The 26265-nt window shown below is 43.3% G+C and overlaps 1 protein-coding gene across 2 annotated transcripts in view; it reads left to right on the top strand.

Moving 5' to 3' along the window:
* cyb5r4 (cytochrome b5 reductase 4) overlaps positions 1–26265 on the top strand; it is a 66257-nt gene that overhangs the window by 14771 nt on the left and 25221 nt on the right. For both annotated transcript variants that reach the window (XR_013790229.1, XM_079503902.1), the window contains exons 4-11: positions 3932–4016; positions 5028–5066; positions 6312–6426; positions 7014–7071; positions 7196–7292; positions 8347–8379; positions 8750–8872; positions 9027–9167. Coding sequence is in view for 1 of the 2 variants with exons in the window: in XM_079503902.1 (XP_079360028.1) it covers positions 3932–4016; positions 5028–5066; positions 6312–6426; positions 7014–7071; positions 7196–7292; positions 8347–8379; positions 8750–8872; positions 9027–9167 (691 nt within the window). In the remaining variant the exon portion in view is untranslated. The remainder of the gene's footprint in view (positions 1–3931; positions 4017–5027; positions 5067–6311; positions 6427–7013; positions 7072–7195; positions 7293–8346; positions 8380–8749; positions 8873–9026; positions 9168–26265) is intronic.

Here is a 26265-nt window from a genome sequence, read left to right as displayed (position 1 = left end):
AGATCAGCGATGTATTGTGGTGACCAGCTGTGACCAATTACCTACTGAGGTTACTGAGTGTATGGGAGAGGTGCGCGGCGTGTGGACGCCGGGTCACAGAATGTCTAGCCTGATTATCAGACTGTAGCTTTCGACTCAGTCCACTCAGAGAGTGGGCGGGGTCTTTGGGCTGGATCCAGGCTACAGAATGTCACCTCTAAGAATAGAATGTTTGAAGATTGTATAAAGTAAAACAATTAACTACTGAGGTTACTGAGTGTATGGGAGAGGTGCGCGAACGCATCAGGGATGTATTGTGGTGACCAGCTGTGACCAATTAACTACTGAGGTTACTGAGTGTATGGGAGAGGTGCGCGGCGTGTGGACGCCGGGCCACAGAATGTCACCTCTAAGAATAGAATGTTTGAAGATTGTATAAAGTAAAACAATTAACTACTGAGGTTACTGAGTGTATGGGAGAGGTAAAGTAAAACAATGGTAACACATGGCGAATGTATAACGTGTGTGAGATATATGAGAGAGAGAGGGAGAGAATAGTTATATATCCATAATATAGCGAGAGAGAGAGAGTTACACTCAGGCGGCAGTGAGATGCGCCGGTGAAACGTTGTTAGTCCACTATTTTATCCCCTTTATTCTGACCTTGTTTATGGTGAGAAGCCTACTTGTTGTATTTCACACAACAGTAGGCTACTCAAGTAGGCTTAATAAATCCCATTTTGGCGAACTGAAAGAGCTCTAGCACTGTGCACTAAACACTCAAACACCATCTTTATACACTTGATGCAGATCTAATATGTAGTAGGGCTTGTAGGCCATCACAATCACAATGGCGCCGGTAGGCGTGACAGCCTACCGTGACGTCAGCCTTGCATTCCCTATTGTGAGCTGTTTATCCGGAAAATTGCATTTTAGGTAGCCTGAACTTGCTCACTTTTTCTTTCCACTTTGGCTGCAAACCTTGCCCAGAAACAAACGAGGCCATATCTGAGCAATAATAAATAATAATAATAATAATAATAAACTTTATTTATATAGCACCTTTCATACAGAGTTGCAGTTCAAAGTGCTTCACAGGCAGGACAGAAATCAGGTACTTTACAGTTATCAGACACAGGTCATAACATATATCAGACACAGGTCATAACATATCAGACACACTCCACATAGTATGCATATAATCATCAACATAAGAGGGGAATAAAAGGTCAGACACAGAGTTAAAAAAGCCATACATATAAGATCATAAAAAATAGTCTAAGGCATTTGAGAGAATAAGCACGGTACCGGGGAACCTTCTATAAAGTGCTATGGGAGGATTGAGAAGGTGTGTTTTTAATTGTTGTTTAAAGATGTTGATGGAGTTGGCCTTTCTGATTTCCTGAGGAATTGTGTTCCATAGTTTTGGTGCATAGAAGGTTCAAGGTTCAAGGTTCTGAACCTTGCGACCGCCTCCGGTGAGAGCAAGAGAAGCTGCTGCTGTGGAGGATCTTAGTGTTCTGGATGGAGTGTATGGTATGCGGGGCCTTGGTTATTTAGTGCTTTGTAATTGTAGACTATGAGTAGTGTTTTGAAATCCATTCTCTGGGAGACCAGGAGCCAGTGGAGGGTGTGCAAAAATGTGTTTTTGTCTTTGTCATTGTACATCTTTTTAGCATTCTGTGGTTATCACACTTTACCGTGGGGGGGGGAGGCGCCTATTTGAGAACTCGGAAGAGCGTTAGTTAATATTCACGCCGACATACATAAGACTACAGAGTGTATTTTATAACTTTATTATTAATTCATCGATACAACAAACAACATTTAGTTAACACATCTATTGATGGCTTATCTGCCTGGTTTTAGGTAAGTATGGTAACAGATTAATCAAGCTATTAAAGACAGTGAAAAGTGTCTATCATAACCAATTATAAGTAGTTCTTATTGACTGATGTTAGTGTCAGGTATGGCATAGTGGTATATGCGTTGGCATAGTGGCATAGTTATATGCTGGTGGCATAGATTTTAAACCTGAAATAGATATAGAAACACAAGAATATACATTGTTACATTCCCATAATACGTTCTAATAATTTGTATTAAACAGAGATAGCAGGCAGAGTATAAACAGTAATTACCAGTTCCCCATCCGAGTCTCTCTCTTCTCCGTTCCTGGAGAGGTATGGATTCTTGGTTGGTTGTTTACAGAATCTAACTTACTAGACACGGCAAAGCCTTTTAAAACCTCTGTTTTAAAAGGCCTTTCAAAACAGAGGTTTAGGCCCTTCCCGGTGGTTGAACCTTGACCAGGAAGTGCTAGGCTGTCCCTGAGGAGGACAGTGGAGAGCCATGAGGTGCTATCTCTCCATCTATGGCAGTTTGGAGGAAATAGTGGTTCTGTTGTTGACTTCAGCTATTCATGGCAGTTTGCCCCCTCTCTTATTTAGGGTTTAACACATTAGTCATTTACCTTCCTTTTAGGCACTGGGATTACATATTCACCTTTAGATAATGCAGGCATAATGTTTTGTAGTTAAACACAGTCATTGGGTTAGTAAATGCTGACTAGTGGCTCTTATTTACACAAGCTGTTCCCACCCTTATCAGTGCCTCTCTGGCTTGCTCCGTTTATGGCAGCTGAAGGAGATTTCAACCCCCTCAGTCCTTTGTCTGACTACTCCAAGATTATAAATTCAACCCATGACATTACTGCTGACATTACAATAATTAGACATTCAATGGATAATTGATAATTTGAGGAGTTTTAGTAGACAATTATTGGTACATACAACAATTATAAGCACTGACATTCTCTTTCCCTTGAGAGGGAGACGGAGGTGTCACATTTCACACCTTCCTGTTAACTTAGCAATGCCAGGGCGAAAGGCCCTCTGAAAAGGCACTCACTCCCATAGTTGGCACTAAGAATTATTGAAGTTATACAGTGCATATTTATTAATAGGAACCCAGCGCAGAGTATCATACTCAGCGGAACAGTCATCTTCTCAATGACAAAGCTTTGTCTTTCACTAAATAAATGATCCAATTCCTGCATACTCACTCCCACACAGGCCTGCAGGCAGGTATTTTAATCATGAATGATTCATCAAAAACACCCGTACTTGGTTCTGGTGACTCCTAATACATGAGCAGACCGTGTTTTTTTTAAATGACTATTTTCATTTTTTTTTCTCAATTATTTTTGTTGTATTATTTTTTTTCATTTTCAACAATTAAAAATAAATGAAAAAGGTAATTAATAAAACACGTCCCCTCACGTTTTAGAAACGAACAATACAATGGGTTTGTATAGGAAGGGAAATACTCAGCAAGGCATGTCTGATAAAATGAATCAAATATCTAAATAGTGAATCAAGCAACTTCAAAACTGTCCGCGGTGCTCCCAAAACTATAAAATGACCCAAACTTGTTTTTGGATGCCAGCTGTACAGGTCTTGAGATCTGCTATTTTCACCACTGTATATATTTTGTCAGGTAAAACCTGACCTAACAACACTCATGAAATGTAAGCAACTTTGCGCGACCTAGTTCGACTGATCTGATTGGCTGCTACGTCTGCCTCCTCTGCCTAGGCCAATGGGAGTGTAGTATGATTACCTGCCTCCTAAGCTAATGCCACACGCACCGCAAAAGGGCTGATTTCCGCACGGCTGCGAGCAAGCTTTACCACGAGCAGCCTCGAAGCGAGAACAGTCAGCTGCTAATGTTATGAGCTGGACAGCAGGGAAGCCACAACAAAACACTCATTGAACCACGCACAGAACGTCGGAAACGAACGCAAACAATGGGGGGGGGGGGACACTTCTTTCACCTGACACATTTCTTGTTTTTAAATAATCTTTCATTAACTAATCGATTAATGGTAATGTTATTTGAAGTAATTGCATTCAGGTGGATGATGGTTGTCCATGTCCACATGTCTCCTCAGGTGCATCGCTGGGTGAACTATGAGTCCATGCTGAAGGAGTGTTTGGTTGGAAGGATGGCCGTTAAGACCAGCTCCGCAAAAAAAGGTACACGTGCACACACACACACACACACACGCCACAATGACAACTTCGACCCGCAAGTGAGAAGATCACATTTGGCAAGTTGAGGCTGTGCATTGATCAGCCCTATATGTCAGAGCCTGAGGTTATGACGCACGTCAGTGCCACACACGCACATGTGTGCATCCAAAAGCTATTACCTACTATACCTAAATATTCTTTATTGTGACTGTGCTTTTACTTTGCACATATTCAGAAATGCAACTGGCGACCCCTCCAAAAACTTTGGTTACCCCGCTGGTGCTGATCTAAAGATTCTAAGAAGTCATTTACTTCAAGGATTAATGCATTTATCAAGGATTGATACAGTACCTTTATACCTTATTATGATTCCTTGCAACTTTCAAAAGCAATGCTGGAAGTCTTTAAATAACTATTATATGTTCTGCCCTCACATTAGTGCATGTTTGAATGACACAAAATCCGGACTGTATACATTCACTTTGGGACTGTTCAAATTGGATTTTGGGACGGTTCCGGGAAGTTGGTGAAAAACGTTAGTCTGGAGCCCTGACACACACACACACACACATGGTCACACAATTTATCTTTCCTGGCACTCGAGTGGCTACTTGGGTGGTAAACACCACTTCTTGGGGTTCGAATCCATGGCGTTCGACATCCGGCCTTGTCAAGCATATATATATACAAAGTTACGAACATAATTGGCCTGTGTACGGAATCGGGGGGAGGGAAGCCGGGTGTGGAGGGTGACCTTTGTCACTGCACTTACCTCCTACGGGTTGGGGGGCAGCACCTGTCAGCAAGGAGTGTTGTGCGGGAGGAGTAGGACCGAGGCTCTACTACGTCCTCCTGGCGGGGGCTCCTCCTCACTTGCAGAGGAGGATTCCTGTAGAATACAACAGCAGTGACAATACACAGAAATGTGTGTGTGGGAGGAATTCATTGGCATAACATAGATCTATATTTAATTGGTGTTTTCATGTGACTTGACTTGACCTTTTGTTTTCACAGCTCCGGCACCGAAGAAAGGAGACGGCACTAACATGAACGGTATTCATTTTCAGCAAGTTTGCATTTCAGCAATTCATCATCAGGAAATGAGTTGATCAAATAGAACCCATTATCGGGTACTGCATCGTCTATTCCTCGCTCAAATGTTTTCAAAAACATCTTTGAGAGCAATGTTTAGCTGTAAATGACATTGTGTTTGTGTTTGTGTGTTTACATGTCATGTTGGAAACAGCAGTAAATCAGCGGGGCACAGCAGGTGCTCCGAGGGTTTGATTAGGAGTCTGTTAGGCCACCACAATGCTTTTCCAATGGGAGTCACATGGTTTGACCAAACATTTGTGTTTGATTGCTGGTGGTGTTCTGCCCCTCCCCCCCACCAGAGTAATCTAGTAAGAGAGTGGTGACACACTTTGATCTTGCCGCAAAGCGGGTACCTATGGGCGATAGTTCCAAACATTGCTCCTATGGCTGGAACTATTCCATTGAGATAGAATGAGCACTTCCGCATTCCATTGTTACAATGAGAGTCAACGGGAGTGTCATTACTCTCTTACTAGATTACTCCGCCCCCCACCAAACAAAAATGCTTGGTCAAACCATGTGCCTCCCTTTGGAAAAGAATTGTGGTGGCCTAAAAAAACCAAAACATTACCAAACATTTGATTGCTCGGTGTTTGATACGTGTGAATGAGGCCTTATAGAGCGGAGCAGTCATTATCCAGAAATAACTTGCAGAATTTACTTGCATGGCAGCAGTCATGTTGTCATGGTTGCCGTCATCAAAATAAAGGCTGGAATTAATTGCCTGATAAGTTTATGGATGTACCCTGCCTTCACCGAATATAAACAATGTATCAAAAGATCATGGCAAATGCACCAAGCTTTTGATGCAACAACAACAACATATTTTTCTTAGTACCCAAACCCAAAGTCACTTTAGACTTTGTATAGAACAACATAATAGAAAATAAAAATAAAATAAATAAATACAGCATTAAAATAAAAATATAAGGGGATAAAATCAAAGAAAAAGGTCCTGCAAAAAAACGTTTCTCTTTGTTTTCCAGACCTTTCCGTGTGATTTTCTTATAAGGGATCCCCTTTTGCAACATTTGCACCTTTTGTCTTGCGCACCTGTCACCAACTGTTTGAGGTGTGCATCGGCCTTCTTCTAGAAGTTGGTCCTTGTATAGACACATGGACGGTCTGTGCCTGTGGTGCTCTCACGTGATCATGGAGAAGTTCCGGCTTCACGTGTCTCTTGTCTGTCTGTTCTTCGGACAGGTCTTGCTCCACCTGCACCACCCGCGGGGCCCGCTACTCTCTCTCCCTCCTCCTCCTTCGCCATGCTACAGCCACCATCGGCAGCTCCTGCACCAGCCAAAGACACTCGTCCGAGGTAGACGGACGCACAGTTCAATTCAAAGGGGCTTTATTGGGAGATTTTGGTGTTAGCATTATGTTATGCTTTAGCTATTGAAAAATAGCAGATCTACAAGCTCGACTTGTAGGTCTGCTATTTTTGAAAAATCGAAGAACGACTGACATAGAAACATAACTTTTTTAGAAAACTGTCAGGATGTAGAAGATATTTTTAGAATCTGATCTCAGGTCAAAATGGGTTAATGTAAACCTGAGAAAACACACGTTTACGTTTTACCAAAGCAAAAATGAAACAAACCAAATAAAATACTTAAGAAATGTATGTACAATTAAAATGGAATAAGGATATGTGTAAACAGTGCTGTGTGCACATTGCAGATTAGACAAACTAGCAGTTATATGTAAGCAGGAGTAACTTGGTATAAAGCTTTTGGGTGGGAAACAATTCAATATTTCAAGGTTTAGCTGTCACTTGGCACTTGGTACCTTTCTATTCACATACACCAAGAGCAATTATAAGTGCCTGTTTGATTCATTCAGCTCTGAGAGTGCACAGATGAAACCTGGTCTCCTATGTCTAACTCATGTCCTGTTTTCTTCAAGGTATGACTGGTTCCAAACGGATGTGGCTGTTACTATCGTCATCTACACCAAACGGAAGGTAACCTCTCTTTTTACGTGGTTCAAATTCGACAAACTACTCAAATGGTGACGGCCATCACCCCATATACTGTGGATTTGGAACGTTCCCGAAAATGACGCCCATCCCCGTCTTCTGCCGTTAGATCCCCAGCTCTGGCTGTACTATTGTTGACCTCGATGATGGAGGGGTGTTACGAGTGGAGGTGCTGCTTGGGAAAATGTCCTACATGCTCCATTTTCGTGAGTAGACATTCTGATTTCCTTCTTTTTTCCGCCCTTACACATCTCCTAATGGATTTCAAACACAGGAAAGACAGGTCTGCAATGTTCTAATCTCTGATCTGATGGAACTGCCTCAAAAGGGTTTACAGGAAATCCCAAGTGTCCTGGCACTGTCCGAAACTAAACTTAAATGTCCAAAAAAGAAATCCAAATGGAAACCAGCTGTGTGTAGTGGTAAGGCTCCTCTTACCACCCTTTACACTGTTCCGCAAAGTCCGTCCTCAGTAATCCAACGCTCCAGGAGATAATCCACAAAATGAAATAAAGGTCTCGATATCCAATGGTAGATATCCAATATTCAGGAAAGTACTCAAAAAAGGAAATATGGCAAGACTTGGGAAATATTCCTCTTGCTTCTCCAGTAGCCAGTCTGTCTCGTGCGCGTGCGTGCGTGCGTGCGTGCAGTGTAGTTCCAGACTCTATATACTTGGATCATTTACCGTGCTCACTGCTCAGGTATTCAGCCAATGTATATTCTCTTTTTTAGTGAGAGATAGCATTCCATTTTGCCTTGGTTTTGGGTAGTCTCTTTCCAGTATGTCAGGTAGCTTTCTTTTTGTTTAAGTCCAAAGGGTTTTCCATCTGGTAGTCCCTGGACCAGCTTATGAGGGGGCATCCCTAGTAGGTTTTCTATATGGTTGAGGGCTATGCTATGGAGTGTGAATGGGTTGCATTCTTTTGGGTGGTTATGAAATTTAAGCGCCGTCTTCTTGATTTTTATAATGAGTGGGTATCGTCCTAATTCTGCCATGCAAGCATTGTTTGTTGTTTTCCGTTGGGTGGGGAGGATAGATTTGCATACAGAGTCTCAGTTTGGAGTTTAGCCCAAACATGGGTGCATTAGGCTACTGACCTCCGTTTAATACAATTTATTCATACCTCTTGGGACCTCAGTTCCACACTGTAAAAACCTCTGTGTTAATTTAACTCTGGGTATGTTTTATTCATACGGTAACGACTAGGCAGCTCAGTCACTGTTCATAATGTCTATATAATGATGCATGTTTTACAGGTCTAGCTGAAGAGGTAGAAGACAGCGTGGCAGGTAAGGATATGATGTTTCAAAAGTACACCTTTTCATTTGCCTCATTCCTTGAAAAGGCCTGGTCAATGAGGAGGAGGGCCATTTACATGTAAAATGGCCTTGTTATGTTTATTTTCGTTTTGTTTTGTTTTTTTGTTCGAATAATGTACAAATATGTATGAACAGGAAGGACTGTCAGTTGTATTCAATGTACTTTGTGAAATGTGCCAAAGTGGCATGACACACATTCATATTCATTCATTCATTCATTCATTCATTTATTCATTCATTCATTCATTCATTCGATACCTTTTTCAGCCAGCTTGAGATTCTTAGGTCCTTGTTGCATACAGTGTCATCACTCTCTCTCCGTTTACCTTCACTTGAACAGTCCACACAGCGCCTGCCGTGGGGAAGATCCAGGTCAGCGTACCTAAACGGGCCAAAGGGACATGGACGGATCTGGGTCAAACGCTGGAATTACACAATACCATTCTTCGTCAAAAAGATCGAGGTAAGAGCAGAGATTACGCTTTTGGCTTTTTTGTTTTTCTCTCCCCCCACTCTCTTGAATCCTGATTTATTTTTGACACATTTCTCTTTAGTTACATAAAGGTAAAACAAAAATAATCATTACATTTTGTGATTCTTTTTGCTCTTTCATCCAGCGCTCCATTATCGAGAGTGCAAATTGGTCTCGAAGACGGAGGTCAACCACAACACGCAGCTGTTCCAGCTTCAGCTCCCACGTGGGACAGTCATGCACGTGCCTGTAGGGAAGCATGTCTACCTCAAAGCTCTCATACACGGTAAGGACTCCACCACCACGAGCTCCGAGTCAGGGGGTTCTCCAGACTCGGACGCACGCACGCACGCACGCACGCAAGCACGCACGCAGACACACACACACACACACACACACACACACACACACACACACACACACACACACACACACACACACACACACACACACACACACAGCACACTCAGAGTTTGTGAATTGATAGGATTTTTGTTGTCTTAGCCCTAATTAAAAGCTTGTGAAAAGAGATTGTATGTTTTTAGTCTGCTTTTAAAAGAAGGACGTTATAGTTCAAGTGGTAGAACATTATAGATAATCTGATGAATAATCATTAGTCTAGGTATAGTCTGGGTAACCTGGCTCCGCCAATCAGTGGCAGCTACGGGTGGGATCTTGGCGAGAACGCGTGTGGCGGCATTGAGAAGCGCTTGTTGCAATTGTATGTCCTAGCGCCTTCAAATTGGAAAATCGTCTTCTATTCTTGAAAGCAAGCATGACATGACATGACATGACATCCGACACGATAGGGAGGGTTTATTTGTATAATTTGAGGGGCGCAGCTACTAAACGTCATGTAGACACATCAATATGATTGGTTGGAGTTAGCACGTCAGATGGTGACGTCGGATGACAGATCCAGATCCAATCACCTGCCAAGTAGCTTGAATAAATGGACGTTTTCTTTTTTCCAGCGATTGGGCTAAAGAGATCCCAGATGGGAGTACTTTGTTTAACAAATGCGAAGCAAGGGTCTTCCATCTGACAGAGTCAGGTTATAGTCTGGGGGGGATTTTTTCTGATGATCTATGTCACGGGGCAGCCCGTGCCCTATAGAGACAAACGAGGACAATGCGCGCACACTCATCTGAATACACAGTTTCTTCTAATTAATTATCGCTGGCCAGCTTAAGTGACTGTGGGGAGTGGTGCGTTTTATATTTGTCTCTAGTATATCTGAATTCCTGAGCATGGACATTGCAGTTGTTTTAACCCACTTTTGACCTGAGATCAGATTCTAAAAATGTCTTCTACATCCTGACAGTTTTCTGAAAAAGCTATGTTTCTATGTCAGTCGTTCTTCGATTTTTCAAAAATAGCAGACCTACAAGCTCGTAGCGCGCCACTCGGTGAGCTTGTAGATCTGCTATTTTTCAATAGCTACAGCATAACATAATGCTAACACCAAAAGGGGTTCCCGCCCAAAATGGGTTAAACCAATTGATTGTTGGTCACCTGTCCTCTCCTGTGCTGTGCTATATTGTAGCTTTTCTAATTATAGGCCTAATGTGTGTAAAGTGGTGCTTGAAATATGAAATGTAAATTGTATATGGTTTAAGTAATGGTGTATAACTTATGGGCCTTAGTTTGCCTTGTTTAAGTTAATTGCTACTAATTGCTGTGAGTGTTCTTGGTATGACCCACCTGGTATAAAATGGTGGCTGAGGCCCAGCCTAGAGCCTACACGTATATGGATCTTTTGCTAAACGGATATTTTCGTCCTCCGTTTTAGAGAAAAATCCCTGCGCATACGACAGGGATATCTATGTCCACACACAAACGCAGAAACGCATTGAACACAGGATAAAATCACTGCAGTAGCAGGTTTCAATTGTAGGCTATATTATATTTGATGTTATATGTACACTTATGAGGTGCCAATCATATTTTTTAATGAAGGAATAAGTACCGCATTTTACGTAATTGATGTAATGAATCAATAATTCCCTTATGGCTAGCTGACTGGATTCATACAGCATTAATGGTGGGCAGGAAAATCATTGTTAAGGAATGGAAGTCTGAGGTTTTGCCTCCAGCACATGTATGGTTCACTCAGCTTGGTACTGTGGTGCTTTGGAGAGGTTATCCTTTAAGATGAATAATCAGTTGGATAAATATGATTCGAAGTGGAACGTGTTCCTCAGTCATGTTGCAGGTCCTTGATGTGATCCATGGTCAGGCAATGCCCTTTTGATTGTTTACTGTCTTAGTATACATAATGATACGGTTGATGATGCTGCGTGTTTGGTCGTGTAAACTAATTTAAACTTTTCATTTGATTTATTCGTATTTTCATTTGTTTATCTTGTCTATCCTTGTTTTATATTATGTTTCTGTGTTCATACATAATGTCCATGCATACGTATTATGTTGTTGTTGTTGCTTGTGTTTGTTTTTTCTGTTTTCTGTATTTGTAAAAAATCCAAATAAAGTACTGATCATAAAAGAAAAATAATTCGCTTATGGCCACTGACGTAATCGTTTAATATTAATATTAAATACTAAATTGTGAGTGGAAGTGGAACAAATCCCGACTCTCGACTTTTCTCTCCATATAATTAAAAAATGATAGACACTTTACCATTGCTCTGGCGACTTGGCAAGTCCTGCACAGAAAATAATAGCAGTCAGACCTATAGAAGTGTCACAACCATTTGTGAGCTTGTAGAGTGGCTATATTTTCCAGGTGTATAAGCGCACATTGTCGGCATGCAGGCGCAGTGACAACAGAATGCAGTCAAGGGTGCACCCTTTATTACCTAAACAGGAGAGAGATGTGCCATATGCGCACGGCGACCCACTGTATACTTTCTTTTCACCAACCACGCTATTTGATGCGATTCCATTCACTCCTCTCTCTCTCTCTCTCTCTCTACTACACCCTCTCTCTCTCCTTGCATGACCATGACCATGAAATAGAGGTTAATATCCACAGTTTATCTGTAGCGGTCCGCAATTAACCTATTGTTCAAGCTTCACACTAGGCAAGAAATCACCAGTCCGCACTGGACTAGTAGGCTGATATATTATTGGATGCAGCAGAGCCTTTGCTTGCTGCAGTTGATGCAACATATGATAAGTTTTAAAGTTGTTAACAGTGATATATAAACATGAACAATCTGATTTATATTCATGTAGTTTCCATGCAGACACAAGCTGCATTTCTCACCTAATTATAGTAAAAATGATATGCGCTAATGAGTGGTGACATTGTTTCTCAAAAGCTCCGTTTCACATGACTACACAGATCCACTGATCCGGATATTTTCGAAAATAGTTTCCAAAAACCTCTGTTTGAGTGGCCGAAAACGCTGTTTGCGTGTGGCTGAAAGGCCCAAACGTACACAAAAATATCAGTTTTGCAAAATGTCCATATACGTGTAGCCTGGGCCTGAATCTGCAGACAGGAGTTCAGTTTGGTCGAGGCAAGCTATATTGAGCAGCTGAGGAAGAGAGCTGCTCAGGCCCTTCATGGAAGGGTTTAGCCCGTTAAGGTAGTTACCTCAAGTTGCTGTTCTTTTAGCCTTTTGCCTGTTATTTTTTTGTGCTTAATTTTGGATAGTCCAACACTGTGAATATTGCACTACCTGGTTGATGTTTGGAGACTTTGGGGTGAATTAAAACCAACAAAATTTATTCTTGAACAGCAACACATAAAAAGACACAGGTGACATGAATGGCATAGAATGAAGGTTGGACTTCAAAGAGTACAGAAATAGAAATGGGTGAATCATTTGGGCATTATTTTCCGTCTATTCAGTATCGTAGGAGGGAGCTAAGCCTTTCATAGAAACAATAAGTTCTTATGGAGCTCACAATTATAGCTCAGCTGGGGCAGTATCTACTATCTAGTGATAGATAGTTTTTGTAGCATTGTCTAGAACACTGTTTCCTAAAAACACTGGGTTCCAGTAACTCAGCAACCTGGTTCCACTAAAAGCACCAGGGAATGTTCCTCCTTGTATGCGACGATGTCTTTCCATGATGGTTTTCATCACCACCAGCTGGTTTCACCAATTAAATAATGACACAAATAAATGAACCCTGCTGCATGGCTGCATTGTTTTAATGAACCCTGCTGCATGGCTGCATTGTTTTAATGAACCCTGCTGCATTGTTTTAATGAACCCTGCTGCACGGCTGCATTGTTTTAATGAACCCTGCTGCATGGCTGCATTGTTTTAATGAACCCTGCTGCACGGCTGCATTGTGTTAATGAACCCTGCTGCATGGCTGCATGGCTGCATTGTTTTAATGAACCCTGCTGCATGGCTGCATTGTTTTAATGAACCCTGCTGCATGGCTGCATTGTTTTAATGAACCCTGCTGCATGGCTGCATTGTTTTAATGAACCCTGCTGCACGGCTGCATTGTTTTAATGAACCCTGCTGCATGGCTGCATTGTTTTAATGAACCCTGCTGCATGGCTGCATTGTTTTAATGAACCCTGCTGCATGGCTGCATTGTTTTAATGAACCCTGCTGCACGGCTGCATTGTTTTAATGAACCCTGCTGCATGGCTGCATTGTTTTAATGAACCCTGCTGCACGGCTGCGTTGTTTTAATGAACCCTGCTGCATGGCTGCATTGTTTTAATGAACCCTGCTGCATGGCTGCATTGTTTTAATGAACCCTGCTGCACGGCTGCATTGTTTTAATGAACCCTGCTGCACGGCTGCATTGTTTTAATGAACCCTGCTGCATGGCTGCATTGTTTTAATGAACCCTGCTGCACGGCTGCATTGTTTTAATGAACCCTGCTGCATGGCTGCATTGTTTTAATGAACCCTGCTGCACGGCTGCATTGTTTTAATGAACCCTGCTGCACGGCTGCGTTGTTTTAATGAACCCTGCTGCATGGCTGCATTGTTTTAATGAACCCTGCTGCACGGCTGCATTGTTTTAATGAACCCTGCTGCATGGCTGCATTGTTTTAATGAACCCTGCTGCACGGCTGCATTGTTTTAATGAACCCTGCTGCACGGCTGCATTGTTTTAATGAACCCTGCTGCATGGCTGCATTGTTTTAATGAACCCTGCTGCACGGCTGCATTGTTTTAATGAACCCTGCTGCACGGCTGCATTGTTTTAATGAACCCTGCTGCATGGCTGCGTTGTTTTAATGAACCCTGCTGCACGGCTGCATTGTTTTAATGAACCCTGCTGCACGGCTGCATTGTTTTAATGAACCCTGCTGCACGGCTGCATTGTTTTAATGAACCCTGCTGCATGGCTGCATTGTTTTAATGAACCCTGCTGCACGGCTGCATTGTTTTAATGAACCCTGCTGCATGGCTGTGTTGTTTTAATGAACCCTGCTGCATGGCTGCATTGTTTTAATGAACCCTGCTGCACGGCTGCATTGTTTTAATGAACCCTGCTGCATGGCTGCATTGTTTTAATGAACCCTGCTGCATGGCTGCATTGTTTTAATGAACCCTGCTGCACGGCTGCATTGTTTTAATGAACCCTGCTGCATGGCTGCATTGTTTTAATGAACCCTGCTGCACGGCTGCATTGTTTTAATGAACCCTGCTGCACGGCTGCATTGTTTTAATGAACCCTGCTGCATGGCTGCATTGTTTTAATGAACCCTGCTGCATGGCTGCATTGTTTTAATGAACCCTGCTGCATGGCTGCATTGTTTTAATGAACCCTGCTGCATGGCTGTGTTGTTTTAATGAACCCTGCTGCATGGCTGCATTGTTTTAATGAACCCTGCTGCACGGCTGCATTGTTTTAATGAACCCTGCTGCATGGCTGTGTTGTTTTAATGAACCCTGCTGCACGGCTGCATTGTTTTAATGAACCCTGCTGCACGGCTGCATTGTTTTAATGAACCCTGCTGCACGGCTGCATTGTTTTAATGAACCCTGCTGCATGGCTGTGTTGTTTTAATGAACCCTGCTGCATGGCTGCATTGTTTTAATGAACCCTGCTGCATGGCTGCATTGTTTTAATGAACCCTGCTGCACGGCTGCATTGTTTTAATGAACCCTGCTGCATGGCTGCATTGTTTTCAGCTGGTTTCACCAATTAAATAATGACACAAATAAATGAACCCTGCTGCATGGCTGCATTGTTTTCAGCTGGTTTCACCAATTAAATAATGACACAAATAAATGAACCCTGCTGCATGGCTGCATTGTTTTCAGCTGGTTTCACCAATTAAATAATGACACAAATAAATGAACCCTGCTGCATGGCTGCATTGTTTTCAGGCCATGTGAAGAAGTCATGCATGTAAAAATTCTTTATTCAGTTGAGAGCGATGCAAAACGAACACCTGGTCTTCCCACTCATCCAATCTAGCACTAACTGCCTCTGACAGGCTGTGTGATTAACTGGGAATTCAGTCAGACACTTCAGCTCAGGTTAATCATTTACCATTTATTGCAATAATATTGCATTTAGTTTGCCGGTGTGGCTCTTCTCCTGTGATATTACAGATTACCTTAGCCCCTTTCGGGACCCTCGGTTAGCTTTTCTGAATTTTGGACGTCGCTACCCTAGGGTCCCTCGTAGCTTATTCCACCCTCCATAGGACGCAGATTTACCCACTCTCTGTTAGGGTTGGGATTCGGAACCGGGTCCATTTCAGACCCGGTTCCGACATTGCGGATCCGGAGCCGGTTCCATCGTTTTTTTATTAACGGTTCCCCAAACGGTTCTCATCAGTCGTCATTTAGCTCCGCTGTGTCTGTGTGTGCATGCAAGCAGAGCCTGGGGTGACGTCACCCCACCTACAGAGTGAGTGGGGTCGGGGAGGATACGCCCACTGTTCTGTGCATTCAGCGACCGCCGCGGAGCGAGTGGGACACTGGGACAGTATGTCGCACAGATCTCTCTCCAAAGTGTGGTTAACAGAGAGGGAAATGACTGAGGCTGAGCAGTGAGCACGCAAAGTGCAATAAATGCGATGCTATAGTTCCCTCTGCAAAGGTTGTTGCAACTTGTACCACGTCCACATTGAGGAAACATCTCAAAATCAATATGCCTACACGAGTCCACAACTCACGAGAATAATCTAGGCACATCGCGTTTGTGAGCCATGCGGAAAGCCGTGCCCGCTCTCCCCGCAGCTCCACCACAGCCGACGGGGGACGATCTGATGCAAGGCTGGTTTACTTTCCCCAGGCTAGTAACGTAATAGAAAATAAAAACTACTAACGTCTACAGAGCTTTTCATTAGGCGTATTGTACAACTGTTGTTAATGGTGTTAATTTAGAACGCCAATGACTCGACGTCTTTCTGTCTGATATTTTATGAATCACGTTAACTATAGAGCCAAATCAATTTGTCTGCACTTATCTTTTACAACTTATAAGCAACTCAACTGCTTTTGATTTGGCTCTAAATTAATCGCGTGACTGTTGAGAGCCCAGCGTTTAGGTGCATATACCTCCATAGATTGATTACTTTATAAACAGTTTGCAGAAAAAAGCACAGGAACGTAGCCTATACGTTTTTATATAGGATTTTATAATCCAAGAAAGCACTATGGCTTGTTTCCATTAGGGTAAGGGGTCCTTCATATTACATTAATCTGAACATTAAAGACATTTGTCACCACAACAATATCATTATTGCAATGTGTACTGTATATTTTATATACAGTAGGCTACAAATTGCAATATACAGTACAAATTGCAACAATGATATTGTTGTGGTGGCTAGCTGCTGTTGGTGGTGGTGAAGTTTAAATAATAGTGCCACCTCATAAATTGTAAAGTGCATTTTCAATAATTGAATTAATGAATTTGTGTTTATTCAATTCAATTCAATTCAACTTTATTAGCAGACTCAGGTCCATAGGGATACATACACGGGGTAACATACAAGAGATACAACAGGCAATAAAAATCATAAAAGCATGTAAAAAAAATAATACAAAACTTACATAACTTAACCCACAGGTAGAACATACAGGCATTTTAGCCAGTGTACCCTTAAACTAGATGTATAACGTGAACAGCTCACTGAGGGGCTTGAAAGCGCTACAATGATACTGTTTGTTGACACATCCAGCCTTTTCATGAATTTAAACATTAGATTTCTTAGGAGTGCTTTAAAAGTCCTCACTCCAGCAGTGACAAACATCTGGCTAGCACTGCCCCCTCTGGGTTGTTTAAGAAGTATTCTCATGGCATCATTATATGCAACTTGCAACCTGTGCATGCTAGACTTTTTTTAACATGACCACAGGTGTGCAGTATAAAGCGGTGTGCAATATGCCTTGAACAAGGACACTTTCACTTTAGTGGAACAATGACAGAACTTTCGGGCAATAGTGTTTGCTTGAGCATACAGCTTCCGACATTGTCTGTAAATATCATCGTCATCTGTCATTTGATCCGTAATAAAATGGCCAAGATATTTATACTTATTCCAGACCTCAAGACTATTGTCTGATAGTTTAAAGGTAGGAAAGTTAAGGCGTTTGTCCTCTTTAGTTCTACATATTAGAACAGCGCTTTTGCTAGCATTATATTTTATATCATGTTGCACACCATATTCAGAGCAAACATCAAGGAGCTGTTGTAGACCAGCACTACTGGGACTGAGGACCACCAGGTCATCTGCATACATCAGATGGTTTACTAGTGTTTCTCCGACCATGCATCCTGTGTTACAGGTTCTCAGTTGAGCAGACAAACCATCCATATATAAATTAAATAAGATAGGAGATAAAATTCCCCCTTGCCTCACGCCATTGCTTACACCAAATGGAGCTGATATACTCCCTCCCCATTTGACCTGCATGGTCTGGTGGGCATACCAGTAGGCCAGGACCCTCACAATAAAACCGGGCACTCCTCTTTGCTTCATTTTCATAAAGAGCTTATTATGGTTAATCCTATCGAAGGCACGGGACGCATCAATAAAACACATGAGGACTGATGAATTACTGGACTTGTATTTGCTCACAATTTCCTTGAGAGCAAAAATACAAAGGTCAGTACCATGCTTTGGTTTAAAACCAAACTGGTTATCAAAGGAGTGGATATACTCAGTTACTCTATCCAGTAGAATTCTTTCCATTACTTTGGAGATGATGCTGGCTATAGCTATGGGCCTATAATTATCAAGGCTACTAACCTTACCAGCTTTATCTTTAATAACTGGGACAAGCAATACTGAAAGCATTGAGTCCGGTAATACACCATGGATCATAAAGCCAGTAAAACTGATAGATAAAAGTGGTGCTAGTCTCAGACTAGCATTTTTCAGGTGCTCTGCAGTGATCTGATCCATCCCACATGCTTTGTTTACAGACAAATGTTGCATGGCTTGATACACCTCATGTGTTGTTATACCCATATTATCAGTGTTCATATCAGAGTCATCCACAAACAAATCACTATTAATACAGTTGAATAAAGAGCTATAATGCTGTCGCCATAATGCCACAATATTATCAGCTCCTGAAGTTCCTTCTACAGAGCAGGGTAAGGAGGGTTTACTATTAGTGAGAGATCTCACCTCTTTCCAAAAATAATTCACATTGTTACACAGTAGCTTACTGGCCATGGAGTCTGCCCTCATAACTTTCTCATTTTTGCAGATGAAACGTACAGCATACTTATATCTAGCATTAGTTGTGATTTTATGCTCAAGCTCAGGCCCCTGTCTAGGTCTTCCAGCTATAGCCCACAGTTTAAATGCTTCTCTTGCGTCAGCATGGTACATTGCTACATGCTCATTCCAGCCTGGTCTGATATGAAATTTGCCCTTATACTTGTAGTTGGGTTTGCCACCTTCAACCAGGGCAGCCACTATGTTGTCATACAGGGTACAGAGGGCGTTTTTATGCTCCACACTCTTACAGTTAGCATCATTGCACCTGATAGCATCTGTGGGCAAATAAATATTACTTAAGAGCTTGTCAGTTTTCATGTAGTAAGACTGTAAATCCTCCTTGGACAGAGATGACCAGTCCAGTTTACCAGAACGAGCATTGCTGTCATTTTTCATTATTGTGGGCAGAACCTTAACATTTATGGTGAATCCAAGTGGAATGTGATCAGCTGTAGCTAACCCATACCGTATACTCATATTCACTATAGCTGCATGCCCATCAGCTGTACTAATACAGTGGTCAAGCCAGGATGTAGAATGCCAGGCTTCACTAATGTAAGTGTAACTGTCAGCAGGCAGGATCCCTTTGGTTGACAGAATAAGATGATTATCTTCACAGAAGTGGAGCAAGTGTTTTCCAAACCGTGAGTTACTGTCGGTAATATCAGAGTTCAGATCCCCAACCACATATACACTGCATGAGGAATTATCTTGTATAAAAGCATTAATAAAAGCAAGTCTACTGAGATAAACATCTTCATTCTCACGGGACTCGTATGGTGTATACACATTAAGTATAATAAAATCATTATTGTTGTGCGTATATTGAACGCCCACACACCAATCTACTTCAAGTCTGACAGCCTTTATAACAGCATCAAGCTTCTTGTCCCAGAGAATCGCCACCCCCCCTGGTATTCTCCCTCTGAGTACAGCCAAGCTGAGATCAGTTGTAGATTCTCCCACTCCGTGGAATTGACAATGTAAAGAGTTCAGTTTTTCTAAGTCTTGTTTTGCTAAAAATGTCTCTTGTAGACATAATATGTCACAATCCTCAAGTAGTTTGTCAACAACTATTCGCCGAGCTTTATCCCCTGCGCTCTGTCCCATACGCAGGCCACGACAGTTGTAAGACACAACACGAAGACCCATTAGCTGGCTGTAGTGACACCATTAGGCGCGTTCCCCTCCCCGACGGAGGGGTTAGTATTAGACCCAACAAGTGGGGCCTTACGAGGTTCATAATATCGCCTGACAATTGCCCCAGCAGGCCAGAGCTCAGGACTATACATGTCACCAATGTCATCACATACAGCAGTCACTTTGAATGACCCAAATCTGCTGCGAGCGGTATCAATTTTATGACAAGTGACTTCACGGTGAAGTTTATCCTTGAGATAAATAGCAAGTGTTGCAGCTTCTAGCTCTGGGGAGAATTTAGTGGCAAATACACTCACTAGTTTAGACGTGACAGTTTGTATGTTACTCACAACACTCGTGCCAACTATGGGTACAGCACCGGGTCTCTTCCGTCCTGTGGAACCAGCAGCACGCAAACCCGACCGAGCAGCGGCATTCCCCGACCCCTGCTGGGGCCGCCCTTTCTTCACAACTTTACTCCATGAAGGAGAGCTAGTTGCGGGAGATTGTGACACCAGCGATCCGACGGGACGGTCTGGACCTACCAGGTCCGAACGGACCGAACCGGAGCCCTGCTTCCACCGCGGGGCGAGAGAGTACTCCCTGCTGACGTGTCGCTCACAGCGGCGCTCCTCAAGCCGGCGGCTTCCAAGCCTTCCTCCTCCAGCGACTCTGCAGGGGTTCGCGGCCGGCGGCTGACGTTACTGCTATTCTCTAGCGTCTCATCTGGCTCAGGGTGATCATCCCGGGCACGGACTGTGGGAGCCAGCAGCCTTGAGGCACAAATGTTGTGTTCAGAACATCGCTCCAAAGCTGTGAGTCTATTGTTGACTGCCCCAGCGTCAGCTCGAACTTGTTCACAAACATCTGTCTGCAGCTGGGCCACGCGTTTCAGTGATCCGACCTCAGCATACAGTTGATCCATTCGCCGTAGTAGACAGGTGACGTCCAGGCTTGTGTACGACACTGGCGGCAAATCATCCAGGAAATAAGAAACGAATCTAGGGATATTATCCCCTAATTCATTCAGCACTTTAAGGCAAAGCTTAATATTGTTGACGTCTTTATGCTGGCCTTTGTGCGCAACACACCTTTGCGAGGTAGTAGGGCAAACATCAAAGAGCACTTTCTTGGAAGCCTCGATTCCATCGGAATCAAAAGTGTTTGTTGCCAATATAACAATCTCATCCTGGCTCAGAGTCTTAATTCTTACAGATAGAAAGTTGAGTAATTCATCCTCCACAGAGTCCACAATTACTCCGCCCTCCGTGGTTCTGTAGATCTCTGGTTTTAGTCGTGACCGTTTGAGAGCAGGAGCTGCCAGCTGGCGTGCTGCCAGCTGGCGTGCTGCCTGCCCCGTCGGCCATCATTCTCTCTCTCATATTGTTTGATGCTTGAGCTATAAGGATTTATAGCAGCAGTGACATTTCACAAAATAATCCCTGTGCATTTTCATACCATCTGCTGCTCTTCAGACCTCGCCAACAATGGAGTTATTAGCCATACCAGACCGGTGCACCGAGTCGATAACGATGGAAGTTGGAGATCCATGCCCCCTATACAATACCCGCTGTACCCGTGTCAGAGTACCCGTGTGGTTAGGTTAGTTATAATATAAGCATAATCTATGTCAGAAAAAAGGGGGAAAAAATAATATTAGGATCCGTTAAGGGAACCGTTAGGAACCGGAACCGTTAAGAGGTATCCGGGAAGGATCCGGAACCGTTAAAATCCTAACGAATCCCAACCCTACTCTCTGTTCACTGAGACCCGCCGCGTCGCTTGAGTGATGGTGAGATGTTTCAAAGATGCATACAACAGCTTTAGGAGACAACGGAAACGTGTGCGAAGCGGCGCTAATCTTTTTTTTAAAGTTTTGGCTTCCATGTTCCATGTTCCATGCTCCATGTTCCGCCTCCCACGACACAACAGCATTATAAACATCCTGCATGTACGCGGTCGTCCAATCAGAGGCAGTAACTAGGACGTGCAGCTAGCCAGTCGCCGCTCGGGAGGCGGTACAATGGGAAGTCAATAAGGAAGTCAAGGAAGAGAGAGGAGAGAGAAGTTCAGCGAAGCAAATTTTTTTTTTAAAAAAGATTGAAAATACTTAACGGCATCTATGGTTAATGCGGTTTCGTACACGTTTCCGTTGTCTCCTATAGCTGTGTTATGTATCTTTGAAACATCTCACCAACACTCAAGCGGCGCCGCGGCTCTCCGTGAACAGAGAGTATGTAAATCTGCATCCCATGGAGGGTGGAATAAGCTACGAGAGACCCTAGGGTCCAAAATTCAGAAAAGGTAACCGAGGGTCCCGAAAGGGGCTAAGATTACCTGTGCAAGCATGACACAGAATCAGAGATCACAAACCCCCCAGAAGCAGAGCTTAAGATAAGATCCAGTTATGCATCAACATACAACCCTTTAGTTTAGGGCATACATTAATATACAGATTAATAATTAATTAATTAATAATTAATTTCAATCAAACTTTATTGACAGCCGTAGCCAATAGAAGACAAACAACAATTAAAAACATACAAAACAGTTACAAATAATTACAGGGGTTCATAAAACTCAAAAAATCTCTCCATATAAAAAAAAATCTATAAGAGGCACTCATACCAATGTTTCCACATCCAAGAGCGGTATCTAACAGTGCTAAACCTAGGATTGGTCAACACCTTAATCACGTTATTATGTGACCCATCAAGTCTGCTTTTAAAGCTGAACATAAGGTTTCTCAAGAGAGCCTGGAAGGTGGTTAGGCCAGAGTCACAGAAGAGCTGACTAGCACTGCCACCCCTAGGCCTAGCATCATTATAAGCCACCTTAAGCTTGCGCAGGCTCTCTTTTTTATAATTCACCCATAAGGGGGCTGTATACAGCGGGGTGCAGTACGCTCTAAATAGGTTCACCTTGACCTCAACTGAGCAGTAGTGAAATGTCCTGGCTAACATATTAGCTTGGGCATACAGCATTCTGCGCTGTCGGTACATGTCAGCATCATCTTCCATCTTATCAGTAATGATGTGCCCCAAATATTGTCACCGCCTCCCGCTGACCGGGATCTGACAGCCTCTGCTCCTCTCTCTCCAGCGGGACTTCTGCAGCGCGGCTACGGCTCTCCTCAAACGCTGTCACCCGGCGATTCACAGCCACAGTAGCCGCAGCCAGGTTCTCATTAACTGTCGCCTGTGCTTAGTTGCTCAACTCTTCGAAGTAGAGCCGACACATCCATACTGCCAAAGCCAACTGGCGGGAGCTTGTCCAAAAAGTGGGAGACAAACATGGGCATGTTTTCCCCAAATTCATTAAACAGGCTCAGACATACTTTTACGTTTTTAGCGTCCTTGTCTCGACCGGTGTGGTTAATTTTGCGTAGCTTTGTCGTTGGGCAAATTTCAAACAAGAAGCCCTTGGATTTTGTGATCCATTCAGATGAGAAGTTGTTAGTAGCCAAAAGCACAACTTCATCATGGTCAAGAGTCCTCATCTTGTCAGAGATAAAGTGTAGAAACTCATCAACCACTATTATCTTTCCACAACCGCTTTTAAAAACCTCATGTTTTTCCCGAGGGCAAGCAGTGCCAGCAGTGCCATCTCCGTGTGCACCACCTTCCGCCATCATTCCTCATCTGATCCACAGAACATACAATCCACAGGAACAACCATTTAGTGTTGCACAGTGTGTTCCATTTAGTGTAGCACAGTGGACCCCAATAACTCTGAGAGTGTACAAATGGAGTGTACCCTTACGGGTCCATTTGGTTCCATTTTTAAACTCTCAGGCCCTCATTTATCAATGGAGTGTAAAATCTGCCCCTTAAATTCGAGCGTCAGCTTTGGATTACAGTCACGTCGGCATGACATTCATGAAGTGATCCCAAACAGCTGATCCTTCCTTAATTTCATTCCTAGCAGTGATAAATGTGACATCTAAAATCAATCTGGCACGCCCCCCCCCCCTCTCATACACACACACACAGGCGCACGCACACACACGCAACTTGCAAGCCCAACTCGTGTGTTGTATCTTAAATAAATAAAGAACGAACACCTGCATCAATGAAATAATAGCTGTAGGCCTTCCCTACACATGTTTCCCTCTCGCCTCGCTTGTCTGGCTGTCATGTCCCCGCACGCACGCACGCACCAAGGCTACATGACACATCACAGTTGCATCGCCATGAATAGAATACGTTTGTAGGCTACTATATTAATTTTACCCATTCGTGTGCAGTGCCTTTTAAAGCAGTCATGATCGCCTTCGCCTAGGTAGGCGAAGGCGATCCCATGCTGCTCACTATGCTGTGAGTGCATGCTGTGGGAGTGTGGGTGGGGGGGTGTCATGATGCCTGCAGCCCTGCACCGCACGTTAATGAGGGATAACCTGGCTGCCAAGGCAGTCATAAATAATCAACGTTTATGGAGTGAATCATAAACCTATGGATGAAGGCTATTGTGTGCTGGTGGTGCTGTTTAAACGGCGCCCACGGCGGTTCCGTCCCGTCTCGCATAAGCGATCATCCTGACTCAGATGACCAGATCTGCCGTTTATCTGAATGACTGTTAAAGCACTTATTTATAGAGCACCGAAGTCCTGACGTCACTGTCAGTAGAGGGTGTCAGTCCACAGGTTCATGTACTTGTTATTTGCATTGTAATCTCCATAGGGGGATTTTTGATCGCCTCATATAAGAACTGTGTTTGAAAAATAAACCGATCACCCCGGCCTTTTCACTCATATGGATATGAAGCATCGACTGAATGTGGAAATGTACAAATATACCCAAAGAGTAACAAAATAAGCGTTAGAAACGAGTCAAACAACCCAGAGACTACATTTCCGGGTAGGGGGGGTGGCTGCATCTGCCCGTCGCACAACAGAAACTGAATGTCAATTACGTTTATTTTTATTTTTATTTTATTGATATTTAATGTTTCGTGGTTAGTACGAGTCGAGTCACCACCAGCTGAGCTTACGTCAACGAGGAATCTCAGGAGCGCAATGTGTTGACAGCTGGGCGTGACGTATATTAGCAGCGACATTGCCTTCATATGTAGTTTCAAGGCTTTTGCGGCCACATTCATTCCATTTTCTCCAGAAACTGGCTGTATCAAATATGAATGGACATCATTAACGACGCACAGCCACTCCCCTGACAGAAAGGCCGGGGTGGTCGGTTTATTTTTCAAACACAGTTCTTATATGAAGCGACCTAAAATCGCCCTATGGAGATTTCAATGCAAATAAAGAAATACATGAACCTGTGTGTTGGTGCCCTCTACTGAAAGTGACGTCAGACTTCGGTGCTCTATGGGTGAATGATTAAGCCCCTTACACCTATAGGTCTATAGCAGGGTTCCCCAATAGGCGGCCCGCGGGCCATTTGCGGCCCGCGGAGCGCCCCCTTGCGGCCCACGGAAGAATAAAAAAAATAAAAAAAAAAAAAATGGGGGTCAGTAGCCTGTGCATGTCAAACTGGCCATCCTTTTCAAATGGGGTCCTGCCCTATAAATGAATTTTCAGGGCAAGACCTCGACCTCACGCGTGCGGACTCGGCCCCCAGCCTGGTACCCTAGTCAAAATATGGCCCTCGAGGAAAATTAATTGGGGAACCCTGGTCTATAGCCTATAATTGCAAATAGGCAAGCTATAGGCCGATGCTTGTCATTGTCACTTTACTTTAGTTTAGGGATTATAGGCATCTGAAGTCACGCTGCGCTCCCGAATCATCTCACAAGTGCGCTGCATATATATGTTTAACAAGGCCAGTAAAGTTTGATTAAGCATAAACTTCTACATTGTAAACATGTTATATTTTTAATTTAAAGTTGGAAATCTCTTTTTTTTTTTTTTTTTACATGTATATACATAATACAGTTTTATATTAACATTTTAGGAGTGAATACATATGTTTAGATGCCTGTGACAGCGTGTCCACTGGTCAAACAATGCTGCTCCGCTTTTCTATGACAGAAAAACAGGACAAAGCCTACGAGGTTTTGCAGAAATTATAAATGCCGATTAAATTGCGGTAATTCCGGCGTGCACCCATATTTTGGCGTACGCTGCGTTGATAAATGAGGGCCTCAGTTACACACCTGTAAGGGGCCATTTGGAACCCGCTCAAGGAACAATAGGGTCCCTGGACTCGGCGCGTAAGGTTCCTATAACGGCAGTGGGTGCCCCCCGGTTGACCAATGTATTACCAATCTCGTACACCATTGCTCACGAAAGCAAGATCATTGACCCAATTACAGCCACTGCATCTTAGCTTTTAATTAAAGTAAAAGTAGTCTGAGGAAAAGGAACAGTTCTGTTCCCCGGACATTGTTTTGGGCTATTTTGGCTGAGATGGCTCTGTTTGTCAAGTCTCAAGTCAGTGTGGAGATTACCCGGCGGCCGGCGGTGTTGCTGCCCCTCCCCTCGCTCTTTACAGACGGGCCGACGGTACACAGACAGCAGCCTCTCCGCTGACCGTGTTAGTGTTGCTGCAGGATACGGAGTGTGAATGAACCGTGCGCTCACTGGAACAAAGCCACCGTATTAGCATTTGAATACCTGTTCTGTGAACACCGTAAAGGTGTGTGCCTA

Source organism: Electrona antarctica (genome assembly GCF_951216825.1).
Source record: "Electrona antarctica genome assembly, chromosome: 6".
Lineage (NCBI taxonomy): Eukaryota > Metazoa > Chordata > Actinopteri > Myctophiformes > Myctophidae > Electrona > Electrona antarctica.
The sequence above is the reverse complement of the archived record's forward strand: the minus strand, read 5'-3'. Positions and strand labels throughout refer to the sequence as shown.